The 16085-nt window shown below is 55.0% G+C and overlaps 1 protein-coding gene across 1 annotated transcript in view; it reads right to left on the bottom strand.

Moving 5' to 3' along the window:
* The window catches only part of SYNE3 (spectrin repeat containing nuclear envelope family member 3), a 67233-nt gene that overhangs the window by 15080 nt on the left and 36068 nt on the right, over positions 1–16085 (bottom strand). The window contains exons 3-11 of the mRNA XM_087813765.1: positions 15311–15483; positions 13750–14059; positions 9515–9676; positions 7575–7922; positions 5085–5221; positions 3856–4030; positions 2640–2822; positions 1609–1752; positions 634–768 (exon numbers count right to left, since the gene is read on the bottom strand). Coding sequence (XP_087669891.1) covers positions 634–768; positions 1609–1752; positions 2640–2822; positions 3856–4030; positions 5085–5221; positions 7575–7922; positions 9515–9676; positions 13750–14059; positions 15311–15483 — 1767 coding nt within the window. The remainder of the gene's footprint in view (positions 1–633; positions 769–1608; positions 1753–2639; positions 2823–3855; positions 4031–5084; positions 5222–7574; positions 7923–9514; positions 9677–13749; positions 14060–15310; positions 15484–16085) is intronic.

The raw sequence follows: 16085 nt of genomic DNA, 5'->3' as shown, positions 1-16085 counted from the left end.
CTGGCTTTGCGCTCCTGGGGCACCTGTGACAGATGCAGGCCCAGGAATCCATCTGAGTCTGCGTCTGGGTGGTGGCTGAAGCCTGCCTCGGAACTTGTCCTCAGGGGAACTTTGAAGGACCCTCAGTTTCCATTCCCACTGCTCAAAAGGGAGTCAAGCCTATGTGAACACCAGGAAGGTCCAGGCGGCCACTAGAGGGCACTGCAGGCGAGGCTCAGGGCCACCAGGATGCACCTTCCAACCTCCCAAAGGTGGCAAAGGCAAAGGTGATGGGCCTGCTGCCTGCTGGGCTTTTGTTCGGATCTGAGCAGCCTGCCCAGCTCTTTGGCCCTTGAGCCCAGGGGTAACTGTATATTTACTTGTTGGCTGCTGACTAATGGTTCATCTACCCACCCGAGCGCAACCCCAGGGAGAACAGGGCCCTTGGTTCATGCTGCCCCATCCTTAGGGCTCGGACACAGCCTGGCATACAGGAGGCGCTCAGTAACCATCTGCTAAGTAAACGAGGGAGGGAAAGAAGCGAGAGAGAAAGGAGAGTTGGCAGGAATGAAGGGAGAAAGAGGGGAAAGGCCCCGGAGGGTCAGGTTCCAGGGTCCAGTGTCTGCCGGGCATGGGTCCCTGTTGGCCCCTTACCTCCAGAGACCTCTGCAGGGCCTGGTAGTTGGTGGAAAGCTGGTCCATTTTGTGCTGGTGGTTGGGGTTCCCCTGGATGAAAGGCCTGGTGGCCTCCATCTGCACCCCCAGGTCCAGCCCCTCTTCCTGCAGCCCCTGTAGTGGAGGAAGCGATGAGTGGGACTGTCCTTCCTGCCCCTCATCGTGGGTGCTGATCGTGGCGGGGAGACTCTGAGTGGGAGACACTGGAGGGTCCCGGATGGTGGGGCTCCCCAACCCCAGCGGCTGCACCACATGGCTGTCTGACGGGTGCACTCTCAGGACTGGTGAGAGGTTTTTTTAAGGAGACGACAATACTCTGAGACACCATGAGATTAAACCGGGGGAGACACTCCCATCTAAACTCTTACTTGATGACCACCTCTCGTTATGAGGAATCTCATCCCAGCTTTAGTTTTAAAGCCCCACATGCACCATTTTTAACATCTTCCAAAGAACACTCTCAACTTACATGTGAGCTACCCTTGGGCCTTAAAAGATCATTGTTAAAAGCCAGCCAGCTCCTCATCCAGCCGACAAGGACCCACGCGCAGCTGAAGCACCGTCCACGTGTGCCCTAAAGCATTTCTTCTCAGGGACCAGATAGGTTTACTTCACTGAGGGCCTCCGGACTCATTAGAAACACTTAGCAAACTGACTTTCAACACAAGATCAATGTCGGACTTTGGAGCCATGGAGTAAGCAAAAAGAGCTTAGCATGTTTTTAAGCTTGAGAACCAGCAGTCTGGAGGTGCTGAGGCCCTGCTGAGGCCCTGAACCATCAGCAAATCTAGAGATTCAGCCGAGATGAAAGGTCAGGTCTCCAGGGAGGGTCCAAGGGTCTGGCTGGGGCCGGCTGCTGCCTTGGCTTATGCCTGTTACTGGTAGGGAGGGGGGCTGCTTCCAGGTGCAGCTGAGCACCTGAGAAGAAGCGACTCGGCCCCACAGACCCCTTACCTGCAACCTTGAAAGCTGGGCCTGTTTCCCAGGAAGGTCCCGCTGAAGCTCATTCTCGGCTTGGACCCTGATCTGGAGGTCCGAGAGCGTCCTCTGCAGGGGCTCGAAAGCAGCCCCGAAGTCTTTGTGCTGAGCAAGCAAGCTCTGGAGAGGCACAGAAGGGGAGGCACACAAATGAAGAGCTTTCCTCACAACACAGCTGCTTTCCTCCAGCTTTCAGCTGGCCCGGTCATGCTCGTCCAGGCGTCACTGCCTCCAGGAAGCCTTCCCAGAGCTCTTGAGAGGGTTCAACACCCCCCTTGGAGTCACCATAGTATCCTCACATACAGCTGCTCTGCCCACTAGAACAGGGGTTGGCAGACCACACACCCCAAATTCCCCTAGAGGCCCATTTTTGTTAATAAAGTTTTAATGGAACACAGCCACGCCCACTTCTTTGCAGCTGCTCTCTTGCCACCGTGGCAGAGGTGAGGGGCTGCAGCAGAGAACATCTGTCCTGCAAACCCTAGAGTGTCCGCTAATTGGATCAGTGAGATCACAGATGTGCGGCTCTCAGCAAGTGCCCAGCCCGTCAGTGCCCCACAGACCACAGCTATCACCATCATCACCATCAGAGGCTCAACAAACACTTATAACATAAAGAATAAACTGTCTGCCGCATAGTGTAATCATTTGGAAATGTGTCCCTGATAACAGCTTCCAGTTAACCGGTTGTTAAATGTTTACATTTCTTTCTCTGCATTTTCTTATTGGACACCCCCCAGCCCTCTGCAGAATATAGTTCAGTGACTGCAGTGTAGAGAGGGGACGTGAGGACAGGGGCAGGGGCAGATAGGTGGCCTAATTAAAAGGATCACACGATAATCCCTCCCAGTGTATAGACGAGGAGCCTTAGATCGTGGGGCAAAGGGATGGCCCAGGGCCACACAGTGGCACGTGGTGGAGCTCAGATCAGAATGCAGGGCTGCCCGCCCAGGAAGGTGCCCCGTCCGCCGGCTGAGTCCAGGCCGGGCTGACAGTGGGGGGCTCACCTGCAGCTTGCTCTTCCTCTGCAGGAGGCTGTTGTGTAGCAGGTCTCTGTCCCTCACGGAACTCGCCACCTGCTCCAGGAGGGCAGTGGACCTCTCCTGGCCGAAGACACTGCCCAGCAGGTCTTTCTTCAGCGGCAGCATGGTCAGCTGCTGCTTCAGGCGGGAGCTTTCTGCCAGGGCCGCCTGCGGAGACAAGCCCCTGTTAACCACAGTGCAGGCCGGGGCAGGCCAGAGCTCGAACCCATGCCACGAGGACACCTGTTCTGCTGTGATTGCCCGGCAGCTGCGCCTCTGGGCTGGGTTCTGAGGCCGCGGCCAACATGAGAAACAGGCTGGCAGGAGTGCACTAGGGAGGCCCTGGATTTCAGGGTCCACTTGATTCCTCGCTCACCTCCCACATTATCTTATTACCAACGTCCGAGTAAGAATTCTACCACCTACATGTCTCAGAAATTCGTCTCCTCTCAATTCCCACTGCCAGTGACCGTGGGCACCCTCAGCCTCTCCCACCTGGAGCACAACAGCTCCCAACTGCCTGCTGGCCTCAGCCTCCCCCAGAATCAACCATCCCCACTGCAGCTGAGCCCAAACCAAACCAGTCTCATCCGCTATGCAGTGACTCAGCGACAGCAGTGGGCTACATCCCAGGTGGTATTTGGGACATTTTCAGGGGGCTAAGGGTCTATGGGAGCACAATCAGGGAGAATTCCTTTCTTGAGTAAGAGACCATCGCCCTAGGCCCAAATAATTTCCCAGAAGAGGTGGCGCCTGAATGGAGTCATGATATGTAGGAGCTCACCAGGCAAAGAGGGGACCTAAAGGGGACTCAGAAGTCTCCTTGTAATGGGCAGCTGCTCTCACACAGCCTGAACTCTGCACAGCCTAGGCCCGCCTCCCCCAGGAAGCCTGCCATGACCACATTCCCAGCCTACCCTCACTCTTTCTGCAGTTGGATCCTGAAGGGAAAGGGTGTGGAAGGGTCAGTGCAGGGTCCTAGGGTCACACCAGGCACCAGGCTTTGCCTTTGAGGAGGACCTTTGCCTCCAATAACAGGTGTTGATATTTCCTGGGCACAGGACTCCCATGCCTGACACGGTGCAATGAGCTCTACCTGGATATCAGAGGCCCCAGGGCCACGCCTTGCCCTGTGACAATGACTGAAATGCCAGTGGGCTGGTGGCCTCCCCCAGCCTCCTGGGTCAGCCCTCTCGGTTACCTCAATCTGGGGCAGGAACGTGTGAATGGAGGGCAGGTCTGGCAGGCTGGCGGTGACATCCAGGAGCCTCTGGGCCAGCGCCCTCCACAGCTGCAGGTCCTGCAGCGGCCGCTGGAAACGCTGCCACAGCTCCACGCCCGCGGCATTGCGCAGCCTGGAACTCTTTCCTTTCATGCTGCGGGGCCAAGAGGGGGAGAACCGGAGAGTGGGGGAGAACGGGAGAGGAGAGAGTGGGTCAGTCCAGGGTGTGGCCTCTGCCCAGACCCCCAGGGAGCCCAGCATGTGTTGCTCCCAGGATGGTCCCTCTCCTATCGCACGGGCTTCTGGGAGTGGCTGGAACCTCAGAGGTCTATAAGTGCACCAAAAATAAGCCAGTCCCCAAACAGACTTGCAGCCCAGTGTCACAACCAGGGAGCATCTAGCTCTAAAGAGGATTAGAGTCCCTCGACAGGCACTGCTTGCCCCGGGCACCTCGCAGAAGCAAACAAAATCCTTTCTTGAGTAAGAGACCATTGTCCTAGGCCCAAAAAATTTATATGAATAATTTTTCAAATACGATGTCCAGCACCCAGTCATAGATAAGCAGCACCAGGTACCTCAGCAAGAGCAGCTGGAGGGCCACCCTGTCCCCTGGCTGGCTTTGTGACAAGATGTCAGCATCCACCCCCACCCCCACCCCCAATGCTGGCATTCAGGGGGCATCCAGGCCACTGCTCTAAATGTGCAGAGGCGGGGCTGGGCACACTGTGTCTAGTTCCACAGAGCGGGGATGTTTGATCTGCTGGACCGCGCTGAACAGGGAAAGTGGAGAGCCCTGTGCCAAGACTGTGGGCCACGGGCAGGCTGAGGCTGGCGTGGAGACGGGCTCGGAGGCTTCCCGCAGCACCACCAGCAGGCAGGGCCGTGAGGTTTGTCTATGGGAAAGTCCTCCCCTTGGGAAATCACACGTGGACCAGCTCCAGTGTTAAGCTGCAATGGAGACTGATGGGAATGGGTGAATGAGCCACATAACATGGAAAAAACCAAAGCTTAGGCCTCTTTTGGGGAATGAAATATAAAATACTGTCAAAAGGGATAGTCACTAAACCGAGTAAGACCCTGTGACAGCCAGTCACTGAGAGGTGCAAGAATTATTTAAGTTACCAGGTTGCAAGAGAAAGCAAGCCGCCTCCTGCAGATGGCGTTAGATGGGGAGAGAAGGCCGCGGGGTCCCGCCCTCACCCCCATACCTCTGGAACTCCTGGATGGCAGCGATGACGCTGTCCGGGAGCTGCTGCAGGTCATGGGGGAGGACAATGAGCTCCTTCAGCTGGGCCTGCAGCCGGTCCACCCGGGGCTCCTCCGTGGCCAGTGCCACCCGCGTGGCCTGCGGCACAAATGACCCCCCAGGGGGGTGGTGAGGTTCTGGGACGGGACAGCGTGTGTGTTCAGGGGGATAAGCATGGCTGGTGGGAGTGGGCCAGCCAGGGAGAAAGCCGTCACCTAGGGCAGGGACTCGGCCCCTGCTCCCCCACCTCCCTGGCCAAGCTGGTTTTTCCCTTGCCACCACCTGCCTCACGGTGTTGTCGTGAACACTAGCACCTAGTAATATAAATGACGAATATCTAGGAACACTGACAGCATGCTCAGGGCTCTGTGTGTCCTACTTGTTTAGCCTCTCAAGGATTCTGGAAGGTAAGTCTCTGTGTCCCCGTTTCACATGCAAGGAAACTCCGTCTAAGTGTTTTCTGACATTGCAGGGCCCGTAAAAGGTCGACCTGACATTGGAGCCGGGCCCTCTGGCCCTGTCCCTGCCTCTTCAGCGCCCAAGGGAACAGTGACCTATAGTTGTCATTGGCAGGCCGGAGGAGATTTGCATGGAGCACTCCAGGACAGTGCCCCTCGACTGCACTCTGATACATTGGACCCGGCCCTGCCCTGCTGCCCTGGGCATGCTGTGGAACCTCTCAGGGCCTGTCTGCAGGTCTATAAAAGGGGATCCTGGTAGTGCCCCCCAGCACAGGGCTGTGCAGCACTCAGAACGCACATGCTGGGGAGGTGATGACCTCGTTGTGACCTTCTGAAGGTGAGCCTGTCCCTCAAGGATGTTTTCTTTACAGGTGGCTCTTTACACCAAGGCCCTGACACACCTGCTGCCATCAAGTTTCTCTAAGATGGGCAGCGGTCCGCACTTCTTTCTCAGTGTGAGGTGGGATTAGTGCCCTCAACCTTCCCCTGCTCCACTGGGGGGGGGGTGGTCCAGTCCACACCAGGTCGGCTGTCTTGCAGCCACACACCCAGCCTGGTCCCCGCGCACACCTGGGCTGAGCTGGTCAGGTGTGGCTGCTCCTTGCTACAGAACATATCATAAGAAGTGCAAACAGTAAGTATGTGAGTGCTGGTCTAAGGACAAAAGTCTCTAGTATTACATTCTGGAATTTCCTTTTATTGATTTCCGGTTAGTCATGACTTGATTGGAGTTGAGGTGACACCTGAATCAGGTGTGGCAGGGAGCCTGAGGGATGTGGTCAGCCTCTCGCTTCAGGAGAGGCACCTGGCTGTGGTGACAGGGGCATGGCAGGGCTTTCCACACTCTCCCTCCCACGATATACCCTTTGACCTCTCCTTCTCTGGAACTCACGGTAAAAGCTTTGATCGCTGACCTTCTGGCCTGTGCTATTCTAAGCATGTTTTGTTTTCACATGTTCATAAAGAATTGTGAGAGGGGGGTCCTATTATCAATACCCCCATCTCACATTTAATTGAGATGCAAGTAATTCTCCCAATGACATCCAGTTGGCAAGGAGAGGAACCAGGACTTGCACCCAGCAGAGTGATCCCCAAGTCCCCGCCCTGAACCACTGCACCGCACCTGCACCGCACCTGCACCACTGCCAAGGCCGACGGTGCTGAAGGGAGAGTGGCTCCCTGGGCACAAAGGTCATCAGGGCAGGGGATCTGCCTCACAGGCCAGGGGGAGTGGGCCCTAAAGGGTACGCGTGTGCCTTGCTCCTACCTACACAAAAAAAGTTTTGCATGTGGGCAAACATTCGAAGAGAAAAAATAGAACCACCATGCAGAGCGGACGTGGGTCTGGGTGGTTTCTTTCCAATATTTCCCCTCCTGGAACTGACACTGAGTGAGCCCATTGAGTTAATAAATAATGATAGGCGTGGGGGGGTGTTAACCTTTGTTTTAAAAATCTCTCTGTCCACAAGTCAAACCTCCTGTGTGTGTGCAAATGGGGGTGGGGGGAGGGAGGGTGCTCTGACTGGCAGTCATGTCTGGGTTGGAACCCACCCCACCCTCTCCAGGATGGGCATGTCTGCTTGGCCTCCCCAGAGGTCCCAGTGTGTTTGTTGGGCATCGTCTTCACACTAAGAGCTTTCCCTCTGATGTAACACTCTCTGCTCTGTGCTCAGGAAGCCCATCCCACATCCCACCACCAGGCAAGCGGGAGACCTGGAGACAATCCACCTCTGGCCTTATTTACCCACTGACTCATCATGTGATCCTAGGGATGTTGTAAAAAAAAAAAAAATCTCTCCAGGCCTCAGTCTCCTTGTCTGGAAAATGGGTGCAAACACTCAACTAAGGCAACACCCGAAGATCCAGGAAAAGCAGAGTAAGTGTGCTTAAGGCTCACCAGATACTCCCACCACACAGAGGAGCTCCAGGTGGCAACACCCCAAGGGGCATATGCCACCTACACTGCTGTGGCTTGGCCAAACGTTGCTTACCGAGTGGAGTCTCCAGCGGGCCACCAGCTCGTCCTCAGTGCCTGCCTTCGCAGCGGGCTCCAGGCCCTCCTCGGCCAGCCTCTGCAGGCCCTTCCTGAACTCTCCCAGCTCGGCCTCCAGCTGCTTCCTCTGCCGCTCAAAGGCTCCCTTGGACTTGAGCAGGCCCCGGAGCCGCCCCTCTTCTTCCTCCCAGAGGGCTCGAAGTTTCTCCAGAACTTTCCGCATCTCTTCCAGTTCTTCAGTGATCTTCTCTGCACCCAAAGGAGAGGTATTTTGGATGACCCCCATAGCCTCTTCCTCCAGTCTCTTCAAAGACTCCTCACCCCTGGGGAACTCTTTGGCGATGTCCTACAGGGAAGAGTGGAAGGAAAACAAATGAGGGGAACGTCCTGCTCAGCACTGATTCCTAGATCCTGGGGTGAGAGCCAGAGGCCCCTTTCCAAGGGGTGGACTGTCTGCCTTAATCACCCTGACTCACAACATGGGGAGGTAATTCCCCGCCTACAGCTTTCACTGGTCATTGCACTGAGTCAAGGAGCAGGACTCTGGGGGGTGATCCTCTGCCTAACACTCTGACATTTGTTATTCTGCCTTTTAAACAAAGACCGAGGCGGCCTCAGGCACAGTCTTCTGCAGCCACAGTGGGGAGCCAGATAGAACCCAAGGCCCCCATTTTGTTTCGTGATATTACTTTGTATGGTTACCTCCTAATTATGAATGAAGACTGATTATCCATTTATGACAATGAGATCAAGTTTCTTCTTTAAATCAACAGTCATCGGCTTTTAATTTTTCAAAAATTGTTATATAAACACCTTTAAACCTATTTTATTTGAAAATGCCTTAAATATTTTTTTAACATTTTCATTGAAGTGTAATTTACATGGAGTAAAGTATACAGACCTTAGGTGTTACTGTTTATATTTTTGAGAAATATGCATGCTCATGTAGTCCACCCTGTTACCAAAACAGAGCATTTCTAACATCCTGGAAGATTCTAGAACTTATTTGAAATCACAGAATATATTACCCTTTGAAACTGGCTTCTTTCACTCAGTATAATGTTTTTCTAGAGTCTTCCATACTGTCATGGATGTCATTTCATCTCTTTTTATGGTGAAGATTATCCCTTCATATATAAACAGTCCAATAGAACATTTATCTATTGATAAATGTTCTATTGGACTGTTTATCCAATAGTCAGCTGACAAAATCTGAGTTGTTTTCTGTACGGGGCTATTATGAAAAAGGTTGCTATGAACATCCTTATATAAGTCACATAAGAATTGTCTGATCATAGTTCATTGATTTTTTTTAAAAGTGAGTCCATTTAAATACAAATATTAAATAAATGGTGCAGGTGCTGTAGAGCTGCAGCAAACATTATAAAGTGGTTCTTGAATTACTAAAAACAATCCGCCCACTCACTTTACAGAGGGAGTCAGGAGTTCGTTCAAGGTCACGGCCAGTGAGGAAGGTGAGAGAGGACCCAGCTTTGCCCCCTGCAGGCCTGATGCCTGTACCAGGCTTTCCTACCCTCAGCTCTGTTGGCATCTGAGGCCGGACAGTTCTCGGTTGTGCGGGCTGTGCTGTGGGCATTGTAGGATGCTTAGCAGCATCTCTGGTCCCTGCCCACTAGATGCCAGTAGCACCTTCATCCCCAGTCGTGACAATCAAAGATGTCTCCAGGCATTGCCAAATGTCCCCCATTTGAGGCCCACTGTCTAGACCATGCTGCTGTGGCCTTGGGTTTCCATAAGGCAGCCGAGGCCCCCAACATGGTGCATTCACTACATTCCACACTTCTCACGTGGGATCTGAGGGCCGTGGGTGTCTGTATGTCCTTTGGCCCAGCAGGACCCTATTAAATAAACTCTACCATAGAACCCGCCACATGTGCGGGCTCCCGGGGGCTCCTCGGTGGAGACACAGCGGGTTACCTGCAGCGCAGAGAGACGGCGCTTGGTGGTGAGCTTGCAGCTCCGCCCCATGCAGCCGTTCACCTTCTCCACCACCGCCTGCAGCCACAGCTGGAACTCGTCCACGTGGGCCTGGAAATGCTCGTGCTCCCGGGCCACCTGCTCCAGCAGGTGCACCCTGTCCTGTGGGAGGGGAGGAGAGGCAAGGCCATAAGGGTGTCTGTGTGTGTGAGCACCCACACACATAGGGGTACAGGATACAACCAACCCTCAGCCCTTCGCTGGAAATAAAGAGATCCCAGTCCTGGCCGGCTTGGCTCAGTGGTTAGAGCATCAGCCTGAGGACTGCAGGCTCCCGGGTTTGATTCTGGCCAAGGGCACGTGCCTCGGTTGCAGGCTCGATCCCCAGCCCTGGCTGCGTGCAGGAGGCAACCAATTGATGTGTCTCTCTCACATCGATGTTTCTCTCTCTTTCTTTCTCTCTCTCTCTTTTCCACTCTCTCTGAAAAAGCAATGGAAAAAATATCCTCAGGTGAGGATTTAAAAAAAGAGAGAGAGCCCGGCCAGGCGTGGCTCAGCGGTTGAACATCGACCTAGGATCCAGGAGATCGGGGTTTGATTCCCGGTCAGGGCACATGCCCGGGTTGTGGGCTCGATCAATGACTCTCTCATCATTGATGTTTCTGTCTCTCTCTCTCCCTTTCCTTTCCTCTCTTTGAAATCAATAAAGATATATTTAAAAAAAAAAAAAGAGAGAGATTCTGAACCGTCTTCTCCACCTTATTAGCAACAAGCCAAGAGATTCTTGGCTTTGGAGACCAAACGGTGTCGGTGCCGGGCCTGTCAACTACACAGCTGGCTTTCTTTCCTACCCTGTCCTGAGAACGGCACTCACGACGGGCCTGGTAACACCTCCTGCTACCTGACGTTATAGTCCGAGAGCTCACCACAGTGCCAGAGCTGCCTCAACAGCTGTATGGACGTTATCATCTCACTGAACTCTCCCAGCCACCCCGTCACATGCAATATCATTAATCCAGTTTGACAGACAAGGATACTGAGGCCCGGAGAGGTCAAATGACTTGCCCAAGGTCATCACCTGCCTGGGAAAGCACCAAGATTCAAACCCAGGAGGTAAGACTGGGCCCATGGGTTTCTGCCCCATTACAATGGTGTCTATGGGCATAAGAATAAATGGGAAGCTGCCCCATCTCCTCATGAGTGTGGTGATGTCACCTGTGTGGGCTGGAGTCATCTCTGTTTTCAGACAATCCCACTGAAGTTCCAACCACACAGGGACAAGATGGTACTATGAGGGTGACTGACCTTCGGGAAAGTAACAGCGTTCCTGATATAAGACCTAATATAAGTGCCTAGGGACTCATGTTTTTCCAAATACACCCCTGATCACAGCACCATCTCTTTAAAGCCCTCCATGGCTCCCCACTGACCCCAGGCTCAGGTCCAAGGGCCACAGCCTGGAGGTCAAGGGCAGACCCCATGATTGGGCCCTGAGGCCCAGCGATCCAGACCCTGGGCTTAGGAGCCTACTGCCTGGGACTTGAACCCTGGCCCACCTTGGGCACATAACTGACCCCTCTGTGCCCGTGTCTCCCCATCTCTACGGTGTGTTAATAACAGTACCTGCCTCACTGGGGTGCAGTGGACTAAATAAGTCAGAGCTCGCATAACCCAGGAACAGCCCCAGGCAGCCTAGTGAGTGCTAAATAACCTTGAGCCACTGTTTAATGTCACCTCTGCGCTCCGCAGTGCTACCCTCCAGCACCGCCTTTCCTGAGGACTCGCCCGCTGCCCCAGGCTGAACGAACGGCCTTCCCTCTGCTGTGGCTCCCGCGGGGGAACCGAGAGCTCCCCCCAGACAGGCTGCCTGAGCTGGTTTCGTCTCCGGTCCAGCTCAGGGCAGGCTCTGTGGACGTTCCTGAACGGCAGGAAGGACACACATGGAGTGTCTGCCAGCAGGATTTTCCAAGGAGAGTCAGGGAAAGGGACAGGGAGGACTTCCATTTAATGCGCATGTAATAAACTCTTAGGCACCAACGGGCCTGGACAAGCACTATCTTATGTAACCTTCGCCACAACCACAAAACCTTCCCATTATGCAAATGTCCAATCGATGCTGGGAGGTGACACAACTCTCTCAGGGCCTTAGAGACGGGATTTGAACCGGCCCGTGTTGGACTCCAAGTCATGGCTCTAGGCCCGGGGCTGGCCAACTGACGGTCCTGCTTTGCCGCCCTGTGGCTTCTGTTGCAGCGGCTCCGCCTCCCATGCGCTGCTCCTGCTGTAGCAGCTGAGACAGCAGCCCCAGGCGGACCCACCAAGGTCGGGCGCACTCCAATAAAGCTGATATTTTCATTTCATATTTTCACACGTCATGGAATAGTCTGGTTGTATCTTCCCCACAATCAGTCAAATATATAGAAACCATTTTTAGCTCACAGGCCATGTAAAATCAAGAGGTGGCAGGATTTGGCCCGTGGGCCGCAGTTTGCCGACTTCGCCTCTCAGCGTGGAGCTGGCCATGTCCAGGAGCACGTAGGAAACAAAGTCGGACGTTCTCAACTGGAAAACGTGGGCAGACCCAGGCTCAAACACTTCCGTGCTATTTGCATACGCCTGCCCCACTGTTGGAGAAGCTCCTCGCCAAATCTAGAAACACTCATTCATTAATTTACGCCTTTGCTACAACCACTGTGGGTAGGAGAAAATATCCCCATTTTAGAGACTGGGAAACTGAGGTCCAGGACCAAGTCCTTCAGGAAGAGCCAAGGACCCTCTCACTGGTGGAAGTGAAGCTCGGGACTTCAACAGGAGCACACAGCGGACGAAAACACGCCTGTTTCAATTCCAAAAGTGGACCAAGGGACAGTGGCCACTCCTCCATGCTGCCCTGGCTGGCGCCCCCTTTCTACGGGATTATCTGCATCCATCCACGGCTTCCTCCACCCACAGGAAAGGCTCATTTATGAAACAAAGTGGGTCAGGAGCACCGAGCAGAGAGTAAGTGCTCCGGAGGGCAGCTCTGATGGTTACAGATGTTGTAGTAAAGCAACCTCTCCAATGAGCGGGCCGGCCGGTGGCTCCGTGTGTGTGAGCGATGAGGTGCTGGCACCAGGGACACCCAGAGTAAATAAAGCTCGGTGATAGGGAGCAGGCGCCGGACAGGCCCGTGGCCAAGCAGGGCAGCCATCCAGGCAAGCTCCGTGCCAGGCATAGCGATCACAGAGCATGGTCCAGCCACTGCCGGGCTGTGGCTGCAGCCGCGGGTGACAGGGGTGACAAATGGGAGAGTGCACAACCTCCCTCCTTAGACCAAACAATTAAACCATCTGTGGCTGGCGGAGCTGTTGGGAATGTCAAAACCCGACCGACTCACAGGGGTGGCGAGGATATGCCCTGGCCCGGGCTGCAGGGCGGCTTTGACGCATGCCCAGATGCGGGACATGCGCCCCCTTCGAGGGGAAGCGGGGCAAAGAGGGCGCTCCTATCCCCCGCCCTTCAGGGAACGGGATCGCTGGACTGAAACCGCTCAAGCAAAGTAAGCAAGGCTGCCAGCCCGCTCCGTCTCTTCTTGGCTTTCAAATGCTTTGGTTCCACGGTGAGCTCTTGCTCGCACCCCGCTCCCCCACCGGCTGGGCCAGGTGTCCTGCTCCAGAATCTCCCTCTGGGGTGTCAACCACACAGGCATTAAGCGCCCACTGTGTACACAGCACTGAGGGACCTGGGTGTATGGATAGTATGTAAAGGGTGGGTGGTGGAGGGGTAGGTCGATGGGTAGATGGAAAATTGGTGGGTGGGTAGTTAGGTAGTGAGTCGCTAGAGGCGGGCTGGTTGATGGGTAGGTGGACGAGTAGATGGGGGCTGGGTGGGTGATTAAGTGGTGGCTGTCTAGATGGACAGGAGGTTAGTTAGGCTGTGGGAAGGCGGATGGGCCAGCAGGGGGTAGACAGATGTAAGGGAGGGTGGGTAGTTGGACAGATGGCGGGGTAGGTAAGCGGATGACTGCGGCGGTGAATGGATGGAGAGGCGGGAGATTTGGTAGTTTAGTGGGGGCATAAATGGGTGAGCGGGTAGGGAGGCAGGTAGACGGATGAATGTTGGTGGGTGCGTGTTGGGTGGGTGGACAGCAGACGGATGGATAGGTGATTAGTTAGCAAACGGGTGGCTGGATGGGGAGACGAGGCGGGAAAACGGATGGGTGGATGGGTGAAAGCAGCCCGCCGCGGCTCACGCACCCGGGCTCTGGCCTTCACGGCGTCGTACTCGGCCTTCATCCTCTTCTGGGCATCTTCATCCACGCTGGGGTCCCCGATCCTGTTGAACAGGGAGGCCGCCTCCTCCAGCAGCCGGTCCAGGAGCACGGCCTGGTTGTCCACGTTCTGCAGCAGCACCTGGGCATGGCTCAGCTGCCACTGCTTCTCCTTCAGGCCCAGCTGCAGCTCCGCGGGGGGCTCCAGCACCACCATCATCTTCTGGAACCAGCGGTAGAACTCATCTCGGGCCAGCAGGTATTCGCTCCAGTGCAGCCACACCCACTCGATGCGGCTGTGGGCACAGAGACCACGGGGCAGTGAACGAGCCACCCGTCTGGCTCCTGGGACCACGGGGCTGTGGGAGGGCAAGACCATCCCGTCCTCTCTGGGCCTGAGTCACCTGGGCAGCTGCTGACACTTGGATTCTGGGCCCTACCTCAGACCTGCCGGATGAGACCCATGGGTGGGGCTAAGGATCAGGGTGGCTCAGACCCCAGACCTGCTCTGAGAACCACCAGCCTTGCTGATGTAGCTTGTGGAGACTTAGCTACCAGCACCCCCAGTTCTCGCCCTAAATGGCCTTTGTCAATATACAGGGAACCCAGTCATTTCTCGCTAGTGGTGGGACAGGCACAGTCACTCAGACTCTTGCCACATGCATGCCCACTAATAGCCTCCAAAAGTGTCACTGGAGTGTGTCTAATAATTTGCCAAGAACAGTAGTGTCTGTGGATTTGCACTGCGCAGTGGGCACAGAAGGCTGAGGGCCTGTGTGTGGGATCCAGGGGTGCCATAAATTCGCTGCATAACCCTGCCTCCTCACTCGCCTCAGTTTCCCCATCTGTAACGTGGACACGCCCTCTCTGTCCAGCCACATCAGCTGCTTTGGAATTCCAAGCGAAAAGGTTTGAAAAGCCCTGTGCAAAGTGCGCCCAGCCCATTCAACATGCTGGTTCTGTCAAGATGGAGAGGAGGCGGGCAGCTGCTGTTTACTGAGGGCCTACTGTGTGCCTTGCTCTTGACATTGGCGATCTCCCCCTCCCGGCCTCCTAAGAGCCTTCAAGGAACATTTGATTATACTCACTGTCGAGATGAGAAGCCCGAGGCTTAGCGAGGTCAAGTAACTTTCTCAAGGCCACATGGCAAGTAGCCATCAGAGCAAGAGGCACCCCTCTGTCTAATGCCCATCCCTCTGCGTGGCTCCCCAGTGCCGGCAGGGAATCTGGGCTAACATGCAGGAAAGAGGCCTTCTTCCTCCCACCCTCCCATCCTGCTGGCGGATGTGCGCGGGGCAAGTCTACCAAGAATTAATTGTTGGCAAAACAAGATGGGCTCCCACTGTCTATTATCATCATTAAGCTTGATTATAATTAGAAAGAGGCAGGCAGGGCTGGCTGAGAGGCCAAGAGAACACGCTGTTCCCAGCAATCCCAGCACTGGAGAAGTGGCCCTTGGGTGGAGGCTCCAGGCCAGCTCGGTGGTGGGCAAGCAGGGTCAGGGGTAACTGCGGACAAAGCCCTGGCAAGGTGCCCAGCAGCCCTACCTGTGACAGTGAGTCATGTAGGTGACTGTCTCCTCCCACTGGGCCTTGATGTCCCTGAGCTGGGCCAGGATGGCAGGCTTCTGGGCTTCGTCGCAGCATGCCAGGAGCGTCTCGGCTGCCTGCAACACCAGGTCCACCTTCATGCGCCCCTCTGGCTCTAGCTGGCATATTTTCTGTAGTGGGCACAAAAGCCGGTTTCTGGGAGTTAGACAAAGTGAGAATGGGCAGAGCCACAGACAGTGCGTGATGGACAGAGCCAGGATTTTGAGAGCAGAGGTGCTGGGGTTCAAAGAGTGGCCACCACACCCTTCTCCGGTGACCTCAGCAGCCTGCTATGGCTCTGAGGGTGGGCATGGAGTGACGGACCAGCGCAAAAGGACCAGAGCTGTCTGATGACTTTAGTTCCCTCCCTTCCCCATGTAGCCCATTTCTCGATGTGTGAGCTCAGGCAAGTTTCATGATCTCCCTGGACTTGGTTTTTATCATCTGTAAAATGAGGATGTTAATAGTACTTAGCTCTCAAGTTCCTTTTTCAGAATTAAATGAGAAAATGCACATAAAGTACATGTCACAGTGTGGGGCCATCAGAATCTGCCTCTCGGGTCTATGCAGGGAGCAGGATTGACCCGGGAACCCAGCCAAAGCTCCAGAATTATCTCTGAGTTTGCAGTTTGCACCAAGGCCTTGCCCCCTCAGCTGCTCCCACCAGTGACCAAGCAGGAACGCTAAGGCAGGCCCGTTCCTGGGGGACACTGGGCTCCAGTGAGGGGTGACT

Source organism: Miniopterus natalensis, chromosome 1, assembly GCF_054644295.1.
Source record: "Miniopterus natalensis isolate mMinNat1 chromosome 1, mMinNat1.hap1, whole genome shotgun sequence".
Classification (NCBI taxonomy): Eukaryota; Metazoa; Chordata; class Mammalia; order Chiroptera; family Miniopteridae; genus Miniopterus; species Miniopterus natalensis.
Note: the sequence above shows the minus strand (reverse complement) of the source record. Positions and strands in the feature narration are given on the sequence as shown.